The sequence below is a fragment of the Sciurus vulgaris genome (assembly GCF_902686455.1).
Source record: "Sciurus vulgaris genome assembly, chromosome: 9".
Lineage (NCBI taxonomy): Eukaryota > Metazoa > Chordata > Mammalia > Rodentia > Sciuridae > Sciurus > Sciurus vulgaris.
In genome coordinates, this window is record NC_136469.1 from 73,686,925 (window position 1) to 73,710,937 (window position 24,013).

At 39.2% G+C, this 24,013-nt stretch overlaps 1 protein-coding gene across 3 annotated transcripts in view; it reads right to left on the minus strand.

The window, feature by feature from the left end:
* The window catches only part of AFF1 (ALF transcription elongation factor 1), a 182,380-nt gene that overhangs the window by 146,632 nt on the left and 11,735 nt on the right, over window positions 1-24,013 (minus strand). For all 3 annotated transcript variants that reach the window (XM_079153194.1, XM_079153192.1, XM_079153193.1), the window contains exon 2: window positions 23,061-23,134. In XM_079153194.1, the coding sequence (XP_079009320.1) occupies window positions 23,061-23,098 (38 nt within the window). In that variant the 5' untranslated portion in view covers window positions 23,099-23,134. The remainder of the gene's footprint in view (window positions 1-23,060; window positions 23,135-24,013) is intronic.

Here is a 24,013-nt window from a genome sequence, read left to right on the forward strand (position 1 = left end):
ATTCCTTTTTCTGAATAATAGATTGCTGAAGTGGTCCCCAGTAAAGCTCAGAACCTGGTCCTTGTTCAGTGATATTTTTTGTTTCTGCACCAAACATTTGACTTTCTCTACTTATGAAATAAGAGGGAAGGATAATTCCCATCCACTACAGAGATAGTTCTCCCCAAAACTGTATTCCCCAGGTCCACCACAATACAAACTGCAAAATATCCCAAGTTATCCTCTTAAAAGGACATTTAAGGGTTAGGATGTAGCTCAGTGGTAGAACATTTGCCTAGTATGCATGTGGCCTTAGGTTCAATCCCCAGCACCCTAGGGGGGGGGGGGGGAAACAAAAAGGAAACCCTCTGGAAACCCTCCAAACAAATTTCCAGTGACCTACAAGCCCTCTCCAATTGGCCTCCTGCAAATACCAGACTTCATCCCAACCACTCTGACCCTCTTCACTCTGCTCCAGCCTCACGGGCGACCTTGCTGTTTTTCACACACACCAAGCACACATCACCTCGGGGGCTTCATATGTGCTCCCTTTGCCTGCAATGTTCTCTCCTGCCCCAGCGCCAGTCATCTGCCTGGCTCACTCCCTCAGGTCTCTGCTTGAAGATTACCTTATTAGAGGTGCTTTTCCCAAAGAGTGATATAAATAGCATTCCCTCCCTCATGTGCCTGACACTCTTTATCCCCCTTGACCCTGCTTTGTAATCCCAGAATGACACATTTACCCTCTGTCTGTCTGTATGCCAGGACATAAACTCTGGGAAAGTCAGCCCTTTTGTCTTGTTTGCTGCAATACCTTGTGTATAGAACAATGCCTGCTGTACAACACACTCACATATTTATTGACTGAATAGGCGAACGCTATCAGTTCAGGTATGAACTGGTCCCCAAAGACCTATATATTAAAAACTTGGTCCACAGTCTTTGGTGCTATTGGAAGTGGGTGGAACCTCTAAGAGAAGAGTCCTAGTGAAAGGAAGTTAAGTCACTGGGTTTGTGCCCTTGAAGGGGATAGCAGGACACCAGCCCCCTCTTTTCGCTCCCTTTCCTTTTGCTTCCCATCAGCCATGAGGTGAGCAGCCTCCTCTACCACACCATGATGTACTGTGCTGCCACAGGCCCTAAGCAACAGGACCAAGTAAGCATGGACTGAAATGTCTACAATCATGAGCCCAAATACAACTGTTTCCTTATTAAGTTGATGATCTCAGGCATTTCGTCAACAGTGACGGAAAGCTACAACACAGTGAATAAGAAACATTTTAATTTTGTTAATGAAGTAGCAGAATGAATGTTTATTTCTTCACTTATTCAAATAAAATCTCTCTGTGTATCTCTGTGTGTTTGCATTGATAGAGATGGAACCCAGGGTCAAATAACATTTTAGTGTCTCACTGTAATCATAACTTAATCAAAACTTATCTATGCACATCACTAAAAATATACAACTATTACTTTTAAGTCTATAAATAAAATTCATATTATTAAGAAACCTGAATAGTTCTATTCCCAGACTGGTTTTGTATACATTTATCTAGACAAATGAAATTATCTTCCTACCCATAAATAGGATATCATTGATTCTATTCTGTAATGTGTACACTATATCACATCACCTTAGAGATTCATATAACAATCAAATCCTTTTTAAAATCTATTTAATTGCCTATTTTATAGTACATCCTAATGTAGAATTCAATCCCCTATTGATGGATTGATTGAAGTGTTCATTTGAAAAGGAAAAAAAATTTTTTTTCAAACCAGTGCAGCCTCTGGATAAGGTATTAGTATTTTACCTAAACATCCTGCACTGAGCAAAAACTGGTGCAGATTATGAAAGTAACAAGGAGGCTCTCCATGAGGAGGGTCCCACCTAGGACCTGGGACAATCTTCCACTCCTTACCAGTTGGCTCTCTCCCACCCACCCTTCTTTTGTCTTCACAATTTGTAGCAAGTGACTCTAAAACTAAAGGTGACTCTGGGTCCACTGTGCCATCTCTCATTCTTCTTCTGCAACTTTTTCCCTCTAGGATGATCCCAACCCAGCACCATCCCCACATGGACTTTAAGAGTAGTACCTATTGGTCCTTCTTCACCCATGTGTTATGCAAAAGATCTCTACACGCACCCCCCACAGCCCTTCTATGACAGACTTTATTTCCGGAGCTGCTTTCATGATTTATACAGCCATTTCTCCCCCTCCTCTGTCCCTAGCAGTGATTCCAGAACAGGATGTTGCTCATAAATCTTTTCCTTCAGTTCACCTACCACCCACTGGCCAGGTTATTTTTACAAGAGGTGCCATTTCCCATACTCCCTTAGTGTAAGCCCCCATGAAAGGTCACCACAGTTTTTTCCTGCCCATCATAAGAACCAGGCACAGTAAAAAATGCCATACTTTTGACATTGTGAGTGCAGATAATTCTACGAAGGGCTATAAAGGAATGTTAAGATAGTTTTTTCTTGATGGCAGAGGCCAATTCTATCTTTATGTATTTTTTATTATTGTATTGAGTATCCACCATATCCAGGTAGGACATCAATGCTTAGAGACACAGATGAGAGCTCTTCATCACCAGTCCTATCACAGAATCTTATGAGGAAGTAAAACACAAAAAAGCAATTTAGGAAAATATGTGCCATAATTAAAAAGTCATATCTTTGAAAAGCAGGGAGAAGGGAGATTTTAACTGAAGAGGGGAGTGAACCAGGAGTTCAACAGCATTTAATGCTCTAAACCTCTCTTTCTTTCACTCTCTTCCCTTTGCTCCAGGACAGGATTCTTTCACTTTCCCTCCCGCTTTCCACCCCCAAGTACCTCCTATTTCTTTGGCAGTGCCTTCTCAACCTCTTGAGCTTTCTTGCTACTTAGTTGCCACCAAATTGCTACTTAGTTTACTCTTTCTGGGCATTCTTATCTTCTCATTCCCCTGGGGATATCTCATGTACAATAGATTCATTTTCTACTGAATAAATGGATATCCCAGACCTTCCCCAATGAACTCCAGACTTGGATAACAAATTTCCCACTTGGCATCTCTACCTGAAAGGATTTTCATAGGCATTTCAAACTTAGATTACCCGAAAAGGTATCTCAGACTGGGGTTGTAAGCTCAGTGGTAGAGTACTTGCCTTAATATGCAGGAGGCACTGGGTTCCATTCCCAGTCCCCCCCCCCCCCAAAAAAAAAGAATCAAACCACAAACTACCCAGACTTCCCTATCTTGATGACACAGCATCTCCCAGTGACAAAGTCAAATGATTAGAAATTGTTCTTGACCCTTTGTTTTTTACATCAAATGTACCAACAAATTATCTCCATTATTTTGAAATTTTGCAGAACCCATTGGTCTTCTACATCTCTTCCACAGACTACTTAATTAATTCCCTTGCAGGGTGCTCTGCTTCCACTTATGTCCCACTAAATACCACCTTCCACTTGTCAAATGACCTTTTAAAATCATATCAAACCCCTAACCCACTTAAAATTCTCTGATGGCTTTCCATGCTTCTAAATATAAAGTCATATTTCTAAGTGTGGCTCGCCAAATCATTTCCCAATGTCCTAGTCTCTTTTCCCATTCTACATCAAACATCATTCATTTCCTCCAAAGCTGCCTATTATTTGGTAGGGTCTTGTTTGTTTCCTTTTTACCCAAGTTTTCATTTAAAAGTATTTTCCCCATTCTACCATGCAATTTCTTCAACTCCTAAGTGTCTATCAATTTTCTGCCAAATCACCTCTTCCACCAGAAGTCTTTCCTGATTATCCCCACTTCTGCATCCAGGTACCCCTCCTATTTGTTCCTGTAAAGCCATGTACTTCCCTGCTAGCACTTACAGATGAAACAGGGATGGGAGGAGTGGTACATGCCAAAGTATGGAACTTGAAAAACAAAAGTTGGCATCTGGAATTGTGAGACCTTCTATAAAGCTTGGCACCAGGGTTGGTGGAAGGACAACAGTGATGGGAGATGATAAGTCTTGAGAAACAGAATTAGGCCCAGGGAATGAAGGGTTTGAATGCCACACAAAGGGGATCAAATTCTATATATATATAAATTTTTTTTGGGTGGTACCAGGGATCGAACCCAGGGCAAGCACTCTACCAACTGAGTTATCTCCCCAGGCCCTCAAATTCTAAATGGTAGTCTGTAGGGAGCCCTGGGAGTTTCTTTAGGGAGAGGAGCAAAAGCCGCGGAAACCTCCGAGTGTAATGAAGTTTCTCCTACTCAGGAAAAGAAAAGGAAGAGGAAAGAAATTAGGATAGGGAAACAATGACTTACATTTAGGTGGGTAGAGAAGAGGCAGAGGGAGAGGATAGTACTCTGAAGCAGTTCTGGTTTAGAAATCCAGATGTGGGAACCACCCATTGGATGGGTAAAGCCACTTTGAAAGATGATGGTACATATGAGGAAGATGAGTGGAGTAGCAAAGGAGATTGAGAGAGAGGGAGGAGGAACAAGAAAGGGGGAATGTAGACTAAATATAACAAAATTACACCATGTGCATGTATAAATACACCACAGCGTCATCTACCTTTAACTATATCTATGAAGCATGAATTAAAAAAATTAACAAATAAGAAAGAAAAGATGATTGTACAGAGAAATCTGTAGCATAAGAAGCAAGCGATAGTTATTTGAGGATGATGACTTATATCAAACAGGATGAAAAGAAGTATGGTAAGAAATTAGGAAGGCCTGATCAGAAGAGTGATATTCATGAGTCAAGAAGTGTTTCAGAAATCAGAGGAAGAGGGAAGGATCAACCACATTATATGCAAAATTAAGTTGGTGTGGAGCATTTGTTGAAGTGCAAAATACGCTACAGCACCTGTATCTGCGAAGTGCTGTACTTCAGAGAAGCTACATAGTTTTTAGATTTTCGAGTCATTATTACAAAAATTGTTCCCTTGGGCAGGAAGGAACATACAGAAAAACCATACCCAACTCAAGGATGTTAGCGTGAGTCCTGAAAAGAAAAAAAGTTTGCTTTCATTCATATAAATTGGAGAGTTTAATGCATCTTCATAAAGGAAAGAAACCTTGCAGAAGTGTGAAGGGTTACGTGACGTGATTCGGCGTGAGTCGGGTAGGGGTGTGAAGGAAAGGCTGGTGGAGGTGAGGGTCTTGGCAGAAGGGAAGGCATACTCAGATGCCCTGGCTGTCAGCAAATCTTAACAGGTCAGTCAGCAGAACCTAAAATGCCCATTAGCCTAATAGTGATACTGCCAGTGTTTCCTTCCTGTGAGCCATCATGAAGTAAATATATTCAAAATGCAAATAATATTCTTGGATGTTTGGCCACAGCACTTTCCTAGATAGAGGCTTAGCAGGCCAAATGAAGTGGGGAAATCCCCCAGCATAGTATCCCTTCATTTCTTTTTGAGTTGGTGAAAAGACTTAGCGAGTATGTGCAATTCTGAATATTAACACAAGCCCAATACCCTGACTAAAACAGACAAAAACTCTGCTGTGAGATGACACTGACAAATTAGCCTGAAAAGTGAAATACAGGTAACGTTCAGGCATGACTGGCTATGAGGCTTGCCTGTACTTTATAGCAATTTGTTTTTAAAAGGTCAATGAAGACAAATAGGTAGCAGTAAATCACTGTTCACACAATTCTGAAGACTTTATATACAGGCTGCAAAATGTAGTTTTCAACAGCTGGGTCAACAAAAGTAATTGTCTCAACAGTTACAGGCTTTCACAGAAACATTAGTAATAAAGCAAGAACTTTGGGTTGTTTTCTCAAGAAAGGTCAAATAAATACACATTATAGTCATTCTTCACATCAACCCTCTTCCATTTCTCTATGATAGCAGTTGATTCCAATATCAGTAAACTTAGCCACTCAGTAATTGCTAGTTATCTGAAAAGCCTAGAGACACTGTTGAAGGATTAACCGTCCTCTAGAATACAAGTCATTTACAATTTACATAGATATGTGACATTGAAGAAAATAACTACCAGGGGTTATATTAGTTTGGGATTACTCAGAAAAGAGAAGCCACACAATAATGTGAATAAAATTTTAATATTTTTAAAATGTGAATCTGTGTTGGGCGAATAATTATTAAAAATGTAAAGAAAATTCTAAAATTTACCCTAAGGTGAGAGAAGGTACCCAAAGGACAACTTGAAGGAGGCTTCCTTCCCCCAAAGTGGAGTTGAGATTTTATTGGAAAGGACAGGATTACAGTCTGCTGGATGGCAGAGAGGTTCACTGAAACAGGTTCACAACAGCAAAGTAACAAGAAATACCCATTTGGAGTACAGGTGAGCTATAGCTGATAGGCAGGTGCACAGAAGAAGCTGGATACTTCTGTCCAAGGAACTCCATGCTCTGGGGCACCTGGCTGGGCCAAGCACCATTGAACGTAAGTGTGTACACACTCCTATGCACATGGGACACGCATACTTGCACAAACAGAACCAGGAAGAGTATCTTCCTCATTTCAGCAGTGCCCCACCGGCACCCTCTACTGACCAAGTATTACACAGTGCTCACTGTGAAGGAGAAATGTTGAGTCCATTATCACACAGTGGGGCTGAAGGGAGAACTGGGAACAGAGACATGTTAAATTAAAATATGGCAGAGTACAGGCAAATTGAGGCATGCACCAGAAGAACGATGAGTTTCTTGGGTGACTAGAGTCTTGAAAGAGGTGGTGTTTCAGCTGAATGTGAAGGAGGAGGAAATTTTTGATAGACTGGGGGTCTGGGAAAGGGAGAGAACACCACTCCTGGCTGAGAAGAGTTTTATTATTAACCCTGAGATCATGATCAAATCACTTAACCTCTTTAAGCCTCCACAGAAATACTGGTCTGACCCACCTTGTAAGATTCCTATGAGGTTAAATTGCATCATTAGACTAAGTATAAGCTTTGAAAATTTTTAAAGCATTAGGTGAAAAATACTTGATGGTGATACCTTAACCCAGCAACTGGGAGGCAAGCTCTAGCTAGTATGAGCTCTAAAGGGGACTAATCTACGCCTGCTCTAGCCCCTTCCCTCCCACCAGCTTCTAGTAGACACATTAGATATCGAAGGCTCTCCACAAATCTCTGCTGAAAGAATGAGTGAATTTTGGATTACCATGAGAACAAAGACCTCCATGTAAAATCAAAGTGGACTGAGGTAAATATATGTTTTCTGTTTTCTCAAAGTAAAAGGGTAAAAAAAAAATAGGGCTGGGGTGTAGCTCTGCAGTAGAGTGCTTTTGCCTGGCTTCTACAGGATCCTGGGTTTGATTCCCAGTACACACCTCTCCCCCAGCACACATGCAAAGGTAAAAAGTATTATCAAGGGGCAGGAGTGGGCTGGGGAGACAGCTTAGTTGGTAGAGTGCTTGCCTCACAAGCCCAAGGCCCTGGGTTCAATCCCTAGCACCGCAAAAAAAAAAAAAAAAAAAAAAAAAGGGGGGGGTGGTGGCTGGGGTTGTGTCTCAGTAGTAGAGCACTATGCCTAGCATATGTGAGGCACTGGGTTTAACTCTCAGCACCATATATAAATAAATGAATAAAATAAAGGACTATCAATATCTTTTAAAAAAAAGTATTGCTGAGTACATATCTACTCTCTGTACATGATTTTCCACATTTATCCATAGCTTTATGTAATATTTCAGTAGGAAGTAAGAATTTTATTGAGACATTGATTCATAGTCACCTACCACTTTAAATTATCCAAATATTTCAAGAGTTCCAAACCAACAACAAAAAATTGGTCTCATAATCGGCTGAACCTACCCATAGTTGGCAGGAACATGTGATTAAACAGTTCACACACACTGCCAGATCCTGGATGCTTCAGAGCTTAGGTCTTGAAGCGTGGGAAAGCTGCTTTCCCTACACTGCCCAATGGAACCCTAACTTTTAAAAACTCTCAGGCATTTAAGGAACATTATAAAATTCAAATTCCCCTGGCCCTAAATACTAAAATTATTAAAAGCAGGTCAACAGGGCTGGGGTTGTAGCTCAGTGGTAGAGTGCTTGCCTAGCATTGTGACGCACTGGGTTCGATTCTCAGAACCGCATATTAAGTAAAATAAAGGTCCATTGGCAACTAAAAAATATTAAAAAAAAAAAAAAAAAAGCAGACGAAGAAACTATATATTAAACATCATCAACTCCGGGTTTGGAGTACCCTACCAGGTTTTTAAAAAGATACATTTAATGCTCATTATTATTCTTACTTTACAGATAAGGGAAATGAAGTCTGGAGAGGATAAGTTAAATGCCAGCATTATATACCTAATGGGGCTAGAATTCAAAAGCAGAGGTAACTGGTTTCAAAGCAAACTCTCCCTTGGCCATAGGCTGCCTCTCATGGGGAAAGTGGTAGGGCCCCAGGGAGCCCAGAGTCACTAGTAGAGGTAGATGCAGGGACTGAAGGCAAAAGTAACAAGGAGGTCAAGAACTGGTCCAAATGTCCTCTCAACCCCTCCACTCATTCCCTTTGCTCTTAGCTCTTTGGTTTTGACCTTTACAAGCTACTAAGGAACACATATTTTTAAATAGGATTTTTAGACAAATAAGGTATTTTCTCCACTCTCACTTATGAAATACCATAGTCTTATTTGAAAGCCAGTACCTCCATTCTTAAAGATGATTTCCTATCTCAGTCACCAAGTGCTCACCAGGGGAAAGTAAGTCTCTGCCGGATGTTGAAAGATAATCTAAAAACGAAAACTGCTACAACTTCCAACCGTTGAGAGGTTGATTTATCAACAGGGCCACCACCTGACATCTGTGCAGTGCTGTACAGACCACATAGTGCTCGTTCAGAGAGAGCACACATCATCACGTGGGCAGGGGATGAAAACATTTCTGAGAGAGGCAACCTGGGGAGGTTTTGACTTAGGAGGGGCACCACCTCCGTGCTTCAATTTTTAAAATTAACTGATCTTTTCAACTTTGTCCTGCCACATAGCTCCCCACCTACCTCCCATATTAATCAGCTTTGTTCCTTCACTGGAAAAGGTACAAGTTTCTCTGATGACTGTGGCCACACTGCAACTCTCTCCCAGGAACAATCTTTTATCTAATAATACTCACTTATGGTGTGAGGAAAGCTACAGAAAATCTCTGGCCCAGGCTTCAGAGAGTCAAATCAGAGCTCAAAAAGTATTTCCCTGCCACCAGCTTCTAAGGGGACAGTGTGGAAGAAAGCTTGAGAATTTGGGGTCTGGTGACAGAGAGAAGCTAGACTCTCTGCCACTGATAAATCAGTTACCCTTTCCTTTCCTTCTTTCATCTGTAAAATGTAACCGCAATAGGAGCTGTGAGATTGAAATTAAAGCATGTGTATCAGATGCTTAGCACATGCTTAGTACAGTGAGTCTGCTCACTGTACTCATTAAATATCATTTCCTCTACGACTGGGAGTATAGTTCTGAGCTGAGGTAAAGCACTTGGCTAGCATGTACAAAGGCTCAATCCCCAGCACTAAAAGGAAAAAAAAAAAAAAAAAGTTGCTTTATTCTTGTAGCATCTCAAAAGCACTAACCGGTAGTTAACCGGTAGTATCTTCACATCCTCACCATTCTGGTATCAAGTAAGAGTATTCTCTTAACTGTAGTTGAAAACACTTAAGCTGGTGGATGGCTTTTCCCTGCCAACCATCCAGGGACTTTCAGTGTCTCAAGTCTTGCACTTGTGTGGAAGACAGACTCAGAAGGCAATCACTAAACATCTGGAAAGTCAGTAAATACATTAGAACTATTGTGTGCTCTGTACCTTACTAGTTTTACTCAGGTTACAGAGGGCAGTCTCTGACTTCCCTCTGGTTAGGACTTGGACTGGGAAAAGAAAAAAAAAAAAAAAAAAAAAAAAGCAGTGCAATAACCCTGGTGGGGAGCTGAGTTCACAAGGAAAGGATTTTACTGCAGGTGGACCTTCAACTGCAGGGTTGAATTTGGACAGCCATTCCCAAGTCCTAATTCCATAAAATGCATATTATTTTAATAGTATTGCTTTCAATACAGTACACTGTTTAATACTATAGTTTTAGCTAAAGGTTTTGCTCATGTGCAAAACCCTATAACTACACAAATAAAAAATATTATCTTTAAACTTTAAATGAAAACTTTACAACTGCCTTTGAACTCCTTTTATAAAGGGCAAGGTTTTTCCTGAAGCCTGAACTCTTTATATGACACAGAAGTAAATGTTTTCCTCCTGATGTTCGGTGGGAAAAAAGTAGAGGAAGGGTCTAAACCCTTAAATCGTCCCAGGAGAGCAGGGTTGAACCTAGACTCCTCTGCTTCTCAACACAGGAAGGCTACCTGCAAGGCTGCCCTGGGCATGGAGCATTTTTCAAGAATTTGAGAATCAAGGCAGGCCCAAGGCGACAGGGACTGCTTCCTTCCCTGTAACCTTAACAAAGATCTTCTCCAGTGCGGAACAGTCAAAATTCAAACGAAGAGCAGCCCCAGGCTCACCACTAGGAAACCCTGTTTTCTTTTAATTAAAAAAAATTTAGAGGTCATCCCTCAGCTTTGTTTACAAGTAATGAGTCCAGCAGCCCCCATTTATCACCCCTGGAGATTCTTTTACACTTTGATGTGAAAAGAGTCAGGGCCCATTGTGATTTCAACTACTCCAACAGCAGTCCTTTCATTTGCAAACGAAGCCCTGGCCCCTAGTATGAACCAACTGTCAGAAAAAAATTCATTGCCTTTCCTTCCAATTATTTATCAGAGACAGGGGAGAGAAACTGGCTTTAAGGCATCTCTCAAGAAAAGGTTCCCAGCACACCCCTAATGCATTCCCTATCTTCACTGATCCTTTCTGCCAAGAATGTTCCTTTCCAAAATCCCACCATGCATGAAAGGCAAACTCCTGTCTTAAACCATTCCATCTGGAATGACTTTCTCTTTCCTTTCTTCTTCATAGACAGCCCAAGTGGCCTACCATTACTTATGGTTTAAGTATTCCTCTCTTAAGGCAACTCTACAATTTTCTCCTTAGCAAGGAATGAGCCAGCACCTTAACTTGGCCATGACGCTCGCCCATTCTAACAATGAGGCCAGAAGTATCCACTTTCCCCTTCTCTACTAGTCAATCTCTCATATTCAAAGGAACTGAATACTGAGGATGTTTAAAAAAGAAACAGGATCTAAAGATATTTTGAAGTATCTAAGAATCTGAGGTGGTAATCAAAAAGAGGAAAGTACATAGCATGAAGTGTTTTTTGTTTGTTTTAGTAAATGTTTTATTTATTTTATCTTTTTTATTTGTAGATAGTCATGATATCTTTATTTATTTATGTGGTGCTGAGGATCAAACCCAGTACCTCACACATGATAGGCAAGCATTCTACCATTCTACCACTGAGCTATAACCCCAGCACCTTAGTAAATGTTTTAAATTAAATGTCACGTACTTTTTTTTTTTTTTTTGGACTGGGGATTGAACCCAGGGGAGCTTTACCACTGAGTTACAGACCCAGTCCTTTTTAGTTTTATTTTGAGACAGGGTCTCACCGAGTTGCTGAGGCTGACCTCAAATGTGTAATCCTCCAATCTCAGTCTCCTGAATTGCTGCTGGGATTACAGGTATCAGCTACCATACCCAGTTTATTTTATTTTTTTAAATAAGATTTTTTAAGTAAACATTTTAAATTAAAATACAACATACACTTTAGAAAGTACACAGCGCTAAGGGGTGTAGCACAGCGGCACAGCACATAACCTAGTATGCACAAGGGACTGGGTTCCACCCTGGAACATAAAAAAAAAAAAAAAGAAAAAAAAAAAAAAAGCACAATTCACATGAATTTCCACAAAGTGCCCTTGTAACAAGCATCCAGATCAAGACGCAGAACACTCCAGGACCACTAAGCTATTTTAAGCAAAAACACTTATCTTGACTGTAACCAAGCTTTAGAGTTAACTTTCATTCCTCAGGGATAGAACCACAGGGTTTCTCAACCTCAACACTTTGGACTTTTGAAGCCAGAAAAGCCTTTGTGTCAGGAACTGTCTGGTACATTGTAGGATGTTTAGCAGCATCTCTGACTTTTCCCCCACTAGACTGTGGACTAAAAATCTCTCCAGACATTGCCAAATGACTCCTGGGGGAGGGGAAGCAAAATTATCCCCAGTTGAGAACCACTGGCATGTAGGAGCAAGTTAAGTACATTCACAGGAAGCAAACAGACAAATCCAAAAACTGTGACGTATACTCAGCTCAGCTACTTCAACCAGCCAATACCCCCCACCCTCCAAATAAGTAGGGTAAATGCTACAAATAAAAAAATTGAGAAAAAATAATGCAACGTGTGAATGTTGGTTTGCTAAAATCAGGATATAAACAATTTCCAAAGACATTTAAAAGGCATCTGTAAAGTCGGAACTAGATAGATATAAAATGTTAATTTTGAACTAGGCAAGATGGCTCATGCCTGTAATCCCAGCTACTGTGGAGACTGACACCAGAGGCTCACAAGTTTGAGGTCAGCCTGGGCAAGTCAGGGAGACCCTGTCTCAAAATAAATAAGGCTGGGATGTGGCTCAGTGAGAGTGCTTGCCTAGCATGCACAAAACCCTAGATATAATCCCTAGTGCCACCAAAATATAAAAATAAAATAAAAACAAAATGTTAATTTTATTAAGTTTGAGATTGGTATGTAATCACACAGGGAAATAGCCATATATTTTTTAGATGAACATAAAGTATACAGGAGTAAAAGAAGAGATGTCTGGGATTTGTTTAAAATATTTTGGCAGGAAAAAAGTAAAATACTTCAGCAGAGAAAGGATAGATATTTTTAAAGTGTGGCAAATTCTTGAGAAATGTCATGTCTGAGAAAAGGATATGTGAAAATTAAAAAGTCTTTGTATTTCTACTAATGTCTGAATATTTCCAAAATAAAAATTTTTGTTTACAGTGATGAATAGAGAAGTGCACTTAAGTCTAAATTAGGTTATTATGACTAATTGCAGACAATATTTTATTTATTTGTTTATAGATGGTGCTGGGAATTGAACCCAAGGCCTAGGAAAGCACTCTACCACAGAACCACATTCCCAGTCCAAATTCTTTATTGTCACTATAATGTATGAGATATTTTTTATTTCTTTCATAGTCTTTAGACTCGCTAAGAAGAAATCTTGGATGATTTCTTATCTTTGGTAGATTTTAAAAGACCTGTTCACTTAACAATATCCAAGAGAAAAAAAATTGGAGGAGTACTGAGGATTGAATCCATAGGTGCTCAACCGCCAAGTTACATACCCCTAGCCTTTTATTTTGAAAGCAGGGTCTCACTAAAGTTGCCCAGGCTGGGCTTGAACTTGCGATTCTCCTGTCTCCACCTCCTGAGTAGCTGGGATTACAGGTATGCACCATCTCATCCAGCCAAATAACATCTTACCTCGGTAAATACATACAATTACTTTGTACCATGTTTTAGTTCTTTTTAAGGCAACAAAAATGGTGTCCTTCTGCATTGCAGGTTGGGAAAAAGATATCATCTGATGAAGGCATCAGGACTTGTTGGTCAAAAGCAGAAATGAAACTGCACAGTGCCTCATGTATATTTTAGTATAGAAATCAAAATTTTTTCCCAACCAATAACAAGCTACTCACCCAGATTCCTCAGTCTAACTTGCATATTTAGCAACAAGCTTCTCTAGGTCTTTGCTGCTTTTTAGTAACATGAGACTACTAATCTGAGTCCTTTACAGGGTGATTTATCATGAGGTACAGAAAACAAAACTCAGGGTTTGAAATATTGTCTCTCAAAGTTCTGAAACCTGAGGGAACTGGAACTGAAATTCTCTTTCTAACCCGGTTTCACAAATTCCAAAGGAGGATGGCTACCACAACTTCAGAGGAAAAGGATTATTATAGCTGAAGATCTCCAAAAAAGAAGAGAAAGGGTGTTCCCCACATGAAGATAGTATAAAATTAGTGTTTTTTTTTTTTTTTTTTGCGGTGCTGGGGATTGAACCCAGGGCCTTGTGCATGCAAGGCAAGCACTCTACCAACTGAGCTATATCCCCAGCCCAGTATAAAATTAATATTCACACAAAGATAATATAATCCTAAGCAACTCAATGTCCATTTTTTAAAACAAAATTTTTGGTTGAAGATGGCCACAATGTCTTTATTTTTTAAATTTATTTTTATGCGGTGCTAAGGATCAAACCCAGTTCCTCACACCTGCAAGGCAAGTACTGTACCACTGAGCTACAACCCCAGCCCTCAATATCCATTTTTTAAAAATACTTTTTTTAGTTGTAGATGGATACAATGCCTTTATTTTATTTATTTTTGTGTGGTGCTGAGGATCAAACCCAGTGCCTTACATGTGTCAGGCAAGCACTCAACCACTGAGCTACAACCCCAGCCCCTCAATGTCCATTTTATCTACCATCTGAACCAAGATCTCACCTAAAATGGTACAATGTCAAATGTCTAGATAGCCTCCGTTATACTAAAGGCCTGAATGGACATTAATTCATTCTTGCCAATTGTCTGTGTTAGCAGAAAGTTCAGGCTGAAGACTGAGAGAAAAGCTACATGGAAGTGAATTTGAAACTGCTTCATAGGTCCATTAACTTGTAAGCTTAGGAAAATGTAAAGATGACTCTAAACATATATACCTTATAAGTAAGCAATCCCCCTCCTAAATATCTACCCAAAAGAAATAAAAATATATGTGCAACATTATTCATAATAGAAAATAGAAGGAGATATAACCTAAATGTCTACCAACTGGTAAAGAATACACAAAAAGATGATATATCCATACAATGGCATATTTTTCGACAATAAAAAGGAATGAAAGCCAGGTGCTATGGTGCACAGCTGTAATCCCAGCAACTTGACTCTGGAGGCTGATGCAATCATAAGTCTGAGGCCAGTCTGGGCAACACAGCAAGACCCTATCTTATAATAAAAAATAAAGGGCTGAGGCTATCCCTTAGTGAAAGAGTTCTTGCCTAGTATACATGAGACCCCTTGATTCAAAATCCAGTATCAGAAAAAAACAAAACAAAACATAAAAAACCTGATCTGTGATAAAATATGAATAGAGCTTCAAAATCTTCTGCTAAGTAAACAGGTAGTTCTATCTACTGGGTTGCAGAAAATGTTCTTAAAATTGGATGGTCATAATGGCTGCACAACTCAGTAAATTTACTAAAAATGATTATATTTAAAACAACTTGTAAAATCATACTCAATTAAATTTCTGTTGTTTTTTAAAGAAGACTATGCCACTTGTAAAAGAGTAAATGGTGTGTGGCAGAATTTTCTTATAGTTCTTTGTGTGTGATTTAGGATAATCCCGTAGCCAATATTAAATGTAAAATAGACCAAAGTCAAACCTTTTAAGTGAATCCATATGCCCTGCAAATCACTGTACTTTATGTCTCCTTTTGAAAGTTTTGTTTCTCCTTCATTCTCTGTCCTATCAGTGCTATTCTTGGAGCAGCTCATAAAGAAAACCCTTCATTCCAAAGAGTTGCTTCTAAACAAAGCCCTTTTCCTTGAAGGAGAATTAACAGAGCTACTGACTCCCCTGAAGCCCACCATTCCACCACCATCACCTGAGAGGAAAGTTAATCATTTACTGAGGATTGATGTTGTTCCAGATACTGTGATGGCACTTCACATCATTATTCTTCTTATTCCTATTGTAATGAGGTTTTAAAAGTTAGCTGGGCATGGTGGCACACGCCTGTAATCTCAGTGACTCGGGAGGTTCACAAGTTAGAGACTAACCTCAGCATCTTAGCAAGGCTCTAAGCAACTTAGTGAGGCTCTAAGCAACTTAATGAGACCCTGTCTCAAAGTAAAATACCAAAAAGGGCTGGAGATGTGGCTCAGTGGTTAAACACCCTGGGTTCAATCCCTAGTACAAAAAAAAAAAAGTTAAGTCAATTTACCCACCTAATCCCTGTCAGAGAAGAGGTTTCAACACAAACTGGCTTCAGATTCTCACATACAACTGTGCTACAATCTGACATGTGATTGAAGGTTTTACTGGAAAATTACTATTTCTATAGTTTAATCTTTTCTCCCCCCAAATTTTAACTGTCTCTTTGGAAAATACCTAATTTCAAATATGATTTCCTCAGATCTGAGATAAGCCTAAAACCAAACTTCTAAATCTATCAAACTGAGTGTCTCATCTGAAGCTGCACAAGGCAACAACACATACCTGCCAATCGGCAACTCTTTCCAAAATAAAGAAAACACACATTCTGTATAAGAAGCATGACTGTGATTGTAACTCACATCTGAAACTCCTTCACTTGGAAAATACAGGAAACCTGATTTCCCCATTTCACAATTCCAGGTGCGGATTATTTACAATGCCCAAGCCAATCACTATTTCAGGAAAACATGGTCTTTAGCCATTAATCTCCTTGGTAAGCATCTGGAAATTTAGTCCCTGATTTACTCACACAAAGGAAATCTGTCCATATAATAGGTGTTAATCTGTTTAACGCCTTGTAGCTTCCTCACTAATTGAAGACTCCTCTCAATTAGGAGAGTTAAACATTATTTCAGACTCTCCTAGGTAAAGAAGGCTTCTAAGGGTGCCATAGTACAAAGTCAGTCATGCTTCACAAAATTCAGTCCTTCAGTTCTCCCCAAATACTGACAAGCATATCAGCAGATCTCCTACAACATTTATAAGAAGTACCCACACTGATGGCAGAAGACGAAGCATATCCGGTAGTACATGCTTACTGAAATTTCCTTCATTCTCTTGTTTCACCTCAACATGTTTTCTCCCAGTCACCCTGCAAGCACTTCCCAGAACATAGTCTTGCCTTATGTTGGTTTTGAGGACCTAGGCCCAATTTCAGAAGGTAATTTAACACATACTTTAAAAAAATTTTTTTTAAATTTAAGATTTGAAGAAGAAAATGAGAGATTTCAAGCAATTGATACAGAAGGGTGAGATGTTAAACATGTTACTAAAATGGCAAAAAAGGCATGCTCTGTTCAATAAAGCAAAAGCAAATTAGAAACTCCAGAAATACAGACACCGTTAAAAGATGAAGTGGTTTAAAACAAGGCATAAATTTGAACCATTTACTCAACAATTCATTTGTCCTTATCAATATGAACCTTCTCTGTCAAGTGATACTTGGGTTGACTTTAAACACAGACACATGAAATCCTAAGACACTATTTTGCTTCCTGTGTGGGGGTTGGTGGTGCTGCGTGCCAGGGATTGAACCCAAGGCCTGCGCATGCTCTACCACTGAGCTACATGCCCAGCTCCCTCCTTTAAAATATTTTTATTTTGAGACACAGGCTCACTAAGTTGTCCAGGCTGTCGCTGAACTTGTGATCTTCCTGCCTCAGCCTCCCTAGTAGCTGGGATTACAGATGTGCACCACCATGCCTGGCTACTATTTTGCTTTTTGATTAAAACAGTGTAAGTAATGGTTACAGGCTTTCCAACTTTTGTACGAATTTAAAGACAAAATTTGCAAGGATATAAATAATTATAAAAAATACGTCATCAATCTGAGCAATTTAAAACTGAAAGTTGAATAGTTTGAAGGTAGAAGAGAATGAGGTAGAAGACAGTAGGGATTATTATATTGTCAGATTAGACTGACAAGTTGATGAAAAGAGGATATTAAAAATATTTAACTTTGATTATAAAAGTATTGTATTAATAAAAAATGTATCATTATGAAGATATTTAAACGTACTGAATAAATGGAATAAAAATAATGTTGAACTTATGGAAAAACAAAAGCATACATAGTATGATTTTTTTTAAAGAAAATTTCTCCAGGTGCAATGGTGCACACCTATAATCCCAGAGGCTCAGGAGGTTGAGGCAGAAGGATCTTAAGTTCAAAGCCAGCCTCAGCAATTTAGCAAACCCTAAGAAACTCAGTGAAAACCCATCTCTAAAAAAAATATAAAGAAGGCTGGGGGTGTGGCTTAGTGGTTGAGCACCCCTGGGTTCAATCACGGGTACCAAAGAAAAAAAATTCCCAAAGCAGGCAAAACAAGTACATGAAACTGGAGGTCAGAATAGTAGTGACTTTTGAGGGAGGAAGCGCTGAAAAAGAGGCGAGAGGAGTCTAAAGAGCTGGTATCTGTTTTCTGAATCTGTTACCCAACTGTGTTCACTTTGTGAAAATGCATCGAACGCTACTAAAAATGTCTGCTCTTTTCAACCTGTTATACTCCAATAACAATTTTCAAAAAAGAATTAAAGAGAGATGAGGAGAAGGAAGGTGCAGGAAATTTAAGTGGGCTCATATTCAATGGTATCTAATGCTGATAAATCTGAAAATCAGAATATGTCTGTGCTATTATTTATAAGAACTAAATCAAGTTGGGTGTCGTGGTGCACACATGTAATCCCAGCAACTTGGGAGGCTGAGGCAGGAGGATAGCAGGTTGAAAGCCAGAGCAACTTAGTGAGACCCTGTCTGAGGAAAAAAAAAAAAAAAGGTTGGGGATGTGGCTCAGTGGTAAAGCACCTCTGGATTCAATATCTGATACAAAAAAAAAAAAGAACTAAAACAAAACAAAATTATCTTTGCACATTACATTTGTACTGTTCATGCTTATGATTTTTTATAGCCCTGAGCAATGTAGGGTTCACACTCAGACTTACATTTACTTTGCGTTATTAGAGCTGCTTACTCCATACACATTTGTTTTCTTTGCAAATACGTCCCAGTTGTGGATCCGTTCCACATGAATTCTATGATTTTATTTGCTCTGGACTATTTAATGATTCGATACCTATCATGGTTAAACATTTACATAATTGAGCTACTGATATATATTAAAAATAGACCTCTATTTAGGATTTCCCCTAGCTTATTACTTGTACTAAGTATTAAAATTAAAAGGACCATAGCAGGGAGATAAGGATCTGGGAAAATAAATATAACATAAAAGAAAAATAACTGCAATTGTTAGAATGTTACTACGAAGGGCAGTTACTCATTCAAACTTAATGAGCAAGGATAGCTACAAAAAAGAATGAGCAACAACAGAAAATATATGTAATGCAAAACACCTTTTAAATCTTTCCACTGATAATACTCTTAACTAATTATTAAAAATAATTGATATTTTTGTACCAGAAAAGACAATGGATGCAATTTGAATAACTAGAAATTTTTGAAAAATCAAACCTCTACAAAAATCTTATAACTGAAAGGTAAAATGTCTTCATTCTCTTAAATTCTCATCCATCTGGGCTGGAGATGTGGTTCTGTGGTAGAGTGCTTGCCCAGCATGCACGAGGCCCTGGGTTCAATCACCAGACTCCAATTCACCCCCCAAAAAAGTTTTCACCAATCAGATATCTAGGTACTTCCATAGAAAGACCCAGATATAATATTCTATGGAAGTCTACTCTGTCATAGATGAATTCAAAGGGATCCAATCCAAATGCCAAGAATGGAGCTGGGATATGGCTTGGTGGCAGACCATTTGCCTTGAATGCATAAAGGCCTGAGTTAGATTCCCAGCACTGGGGGAAAAAACAGTGAATAATTTTTCTAGAATAATTTTTCAAGGCTTGTGATTTGAAGAGAATGCCTGGAAATATAATAAGATGTGACAAGCTATGAAAAAGTATTGATAAAGAATCTGTCTGAATATTAAGCTATATAACAATGAACAGTATGCCAATTGTCAGCAGACACAACGTATGGAACAAAAGAGACTCCAACAATGGATCAAAGAATGAGACAGAATTTAAACACAGTATTCAATTAAATGGAGGAAAGAGACGATTTGATAAATTATGTTGAAATGATTGTCTAGCTTTTCACTTTAACAATGAAAAAAGTGCCTGATGCAGTGGTGCATGTCTGTAATCCCAGGGGCTCTGGAGGCTGAGGCAGGAGGATCGCGAGTTCAAAGCCAGCCTCAGCAAAAGTGAGGTGCTAAGCAACTAAGTGAGACCCTGTCTCTAAATAAAATACAAAATAGGGTTGGGGATGTGTCTCAGTGGTTGAGTGCCCCCGAGTTCAATCCCTGGTACCCTCCCCCGTCAACAACAACAACAACAACAAAAAAGCTCCTTAATATCCCTCATCTTTTAATTTTCTTATTATTAAGAAAATTTACAACATATACTTAAGACTTTAATGACAGGAGTCAGGGAGGTAGCTCTGTGGTGGAGCACTTGCCTAGCATGCTCAAGACCCAGGTTTAATCCCCAGCACTGAAGAGGTGGGGGTGGGGAGAAGAGGGAGAGAAAAATACAAGACTTTAATTAAAAATTTACAGAAGGAGCAAAATAGTAAAAAGTCCAAAATGTAAAGTAAGTTGCAAGTTAAGAAAGCCAAGAACTCGATGTATGAATCTGGTTGTGCAGGAATTGTAATGCACTGGCAAATATCAGTGTAGCTTTCCCAACTTTTTGTTTCTTGCAACATCAAGTCTCTCTGGGCAAACTGATAAAGCAGCTGTCCATAGGAGGAAATCATGTGGGAGTTCTGGTCCATCTGTAGGCTGAAGGGAATCACCTGGCACAACTGATAAGAACTGATGGCAAGCTCAGAATCAGAAAGCTTATGTACTACCGAAAAGAGCTACAGCTATTTAATTCTGAGCATTGCTGTATGGTAATCCAGGCCCTGCGTTGCTAAATCTTAAAAATTTTCAAGAGAAGATAGAAGTATAACTTGTTATATAAAAACACTGGCAGATAATTTCTTTCAGAATGTTGTGAAGGGCTAACCAAAACCCATATGCTGACCAGATTCATCCCACAGGCTACCAGCTTACAAGTTCTGATTTAAATGCAAAAAAAATGAAATCACACAAATGCCAGCAAAGAACACATGCCATTATTTTCACAATCTTGGAGTAGGAAAGACCTTTGTAAACACAATCAAAACCAGAATCCATAAAGGACAAGACATTTAACTACATAAGAATTTAAAACTTATGTGTAACTGAATATTATGAACAAACCTAAAGGCAAATGACGACAGTGTTTTCCAGGCTCCAGGGGGATGTGGAATGGCAGCCTGGGTCACATGCCTTCCCTGGGGTGGGGGAAGAGAATACACAGTTCCACAGCAGTCCCATCAGAACCCCCTGAAACTGAAGGATTTCCCAGAAGGGAAATCACCAGGACAGTTCAAAATTATAGGCACCAAAAATCTACCAATAAGCTGGGTGCAGTGGCACAGGCCAGTAATCCCAGCAGCTTGTGAGGTTGAGGCAGGAGGATCACAAGTTCAAAGTCAGCCTCAGCAACTTGTCCAGGCCCCATCCCCCCACACCACCTCACCCCCCCAAAAAAAGAAAAAAAATTAAAATGGCTGGAGAGACGGGCATGTGGCTCAGTGGTTAAATGCCCCTGGGTTCAATATTAGTACCCCCACTCCCCAAAAAAAGACCAACAAACCAAAGGACTTAAAATCAGCACACTGCAGTGCAGTGATATAATCACTCAGTGTTTATAGCAGCTCAATTCGCAGTAGCCAAGCTACGGAACCAAACTAGGTGCCCTAAAACAGATGAATGGATAAAGAAAATGTCATATATAAACATAGTAGAATATTACTCAGTCATAAAGAAGAATGAAATTGCCAGTAAAAGGATGGAAGTGGAGAATATCATGCTAAGTGAAATAAACCATTCCCAAAAAACTAAAGGCAGAATAGAATGTTCTCTCTGATATGTGGATGCTAACCCATTACAAGGGAGGGAATGATTAGAAATTCATCGGACTAGACAAATCAAAACAATTAACTGAGCAAGTTTGTGTCTCCATTTCCTATGCTTTGATACTTCTTTCGGTGGGGAGTAGTAGGGATTGAACAAAGTGGTGCTTTAATCACTGAGCTATATGCCAGTCCTTTTTATTTTATTTTGACAGGATCTCACTAAATTGTTTATGGTCTTGAAAATTGCTAGGCTGACCTAGAACTTGCTACCTGCCTCAGGCTCCCAAATGGTTGGTATCATAGGTGAGCACACCTATTGTTTTTGAACAATTAATAGCTGGAATAAAAACTTAATTGGTGATACTCTGAATTCTGTACATCAATTGAGTTATTCTTTTTTTTTTAATTGAGTTATTCTTGAAAACTGCTTCAGAATGACAGTTTTCTCTCCAGAGTCTACACTCAGGACACATCCAAGAAGGCTCTGAAGTCAGTGTGCAGAGCATAAGGGAGAGAGGTGAAAAGGGCAAGATAAAATACAAATAAAATTACAGGGTCCCTGCCCTTCAAGCTGTCATGAGGTGGATTTATCGAATTTGTTTCTTCAGATGCTAAATGTGTTCATTTTCCCAAATCAGTGCAATGTGGACTAGTATCTTGAACACAGAATTAGAATGTTGAGCTAATTGTTCACATTTTAAATAAATGAATGAAGGTACACAAGAAATTGCTAGCTTTAAAGAAAATGTGGGGGGCTGAGGTCATAGCTCAGTGGTAAAGCACTTGCCTAGCATGTGTGAGGCATTGGGTTTGATTCTCAGCACCACGTATAAATAAATAAATAAATAAATAAATAAATAAATAAAAAAATATCCATCGACTACTAAAAAAAATAAATAAAATTTTTAAAAAAGAGAGAGAAAGAAAATATGGGGCTGGGAGAGTAAGACAGCAGCAGGGCTTGCCTAGAGCCCAATCCTCAGCACCACCCCCAAACAAAAACAAAAACAAAACAAACAAAAAGAAACAGGAGCACAAAGATGCACACCTATAATCCCAGCTACTCAAGAGGCTGAGGCAGAATGATCACAAGTTAAGGCCCAACTCATCAACTTAGTGAGGCCCTGTCGCAAAATAAAAGACAAAAAGGACTGAGGATGCAGCTCAGTGGTACAGCATCCCTGGGGTTCAATCCCCAGTACCACCCGCAACCCCCTGCACCCTCACCAATAAAGGGCAGGGGTAGGCAGTCTAACAGATTTGACCCAAGGAGAGAAAACTGATATTTTCATACACTTTCCTGTACCAGAGAGTTCTGAAGTTGCAAAAAAAATGAAAAAGAACAATCGTCTTTTTTAAAAATGGAATCTAAGTTTAAATATCATCATGTCTTTGAATCACAGATTTCACACTTACCTGCTGCCACTGCTTTTGACTCTTTCAGTGAATGCCATGGCTACCGGTCAGTGGAAAGTGGCTGGTCTGTTCATCTGAAGGAGAAACAGCAGCTTGTGAATATATGAACTGTAAGAAACCTTCTTGGAGACAGAATTCAAAGTTCTCATTTGAATTAGAAAATGGTTCCTTGCCAACTCCCAAGCTGCAGGAACAAACTGCTTATATCAAAGGCCAAATACATTTTTAATTGAGGCCACTACTCAAAACCATTTCCAAAAATAAATAAATAAATAAGTGTGTAGAAGTTTATCATGAGGAAGAAAGAAAATAACATCTCCTGTTCTCTGCCAAACATTGTGTTAAGCCCTTTTAGAAATTATTTTTCATGTAAACACTATAATAAACTTGCAAGATAAATACTAACATCCCATTTTATAGATAGAATTAGTCTTGAGTAATTAGCCTGAGGTTACAGGTGTGTGAGCATCCTCATTAAAATTAAGAAGAAAGGTAAGAATGTTGATTGTACAAGAGAGAGGAAATCAAGAGTTAATTTGCGTGTGCACGCAAGAGAGAGAGAGAGAGAGAGAGAGAGAGAGAGAGAGAGAGAGAGAGAGAGAGAAACAGAGCAGAGAGACAGAGAGACAGAGAGAGAGAAAAGGTAAATCAGCCAGGTAAGGGTGCACACATGTAATCCCAACTACTGTGGAGGATGAGGAGGGAGGATCACAAGTTCAAGGCCAGTCTGCATAAAAAATTGAATGGGTTGGGTGTGTCATGCAGTGGGTCAATCTCCAGTACTGCAAAATCAAAACAAACAAAACCCAAAACACTTCGGACAAAGTAACAATCTATTTTAAGATTTTATTTCCACTCATAAGAGGTACTTAATAATACTAAATACATAAATTTTTGAACTTTCTCTCAAAACAAGACTAGATTTTGGAAAAAGAAATTTGTTGTCCAATTTG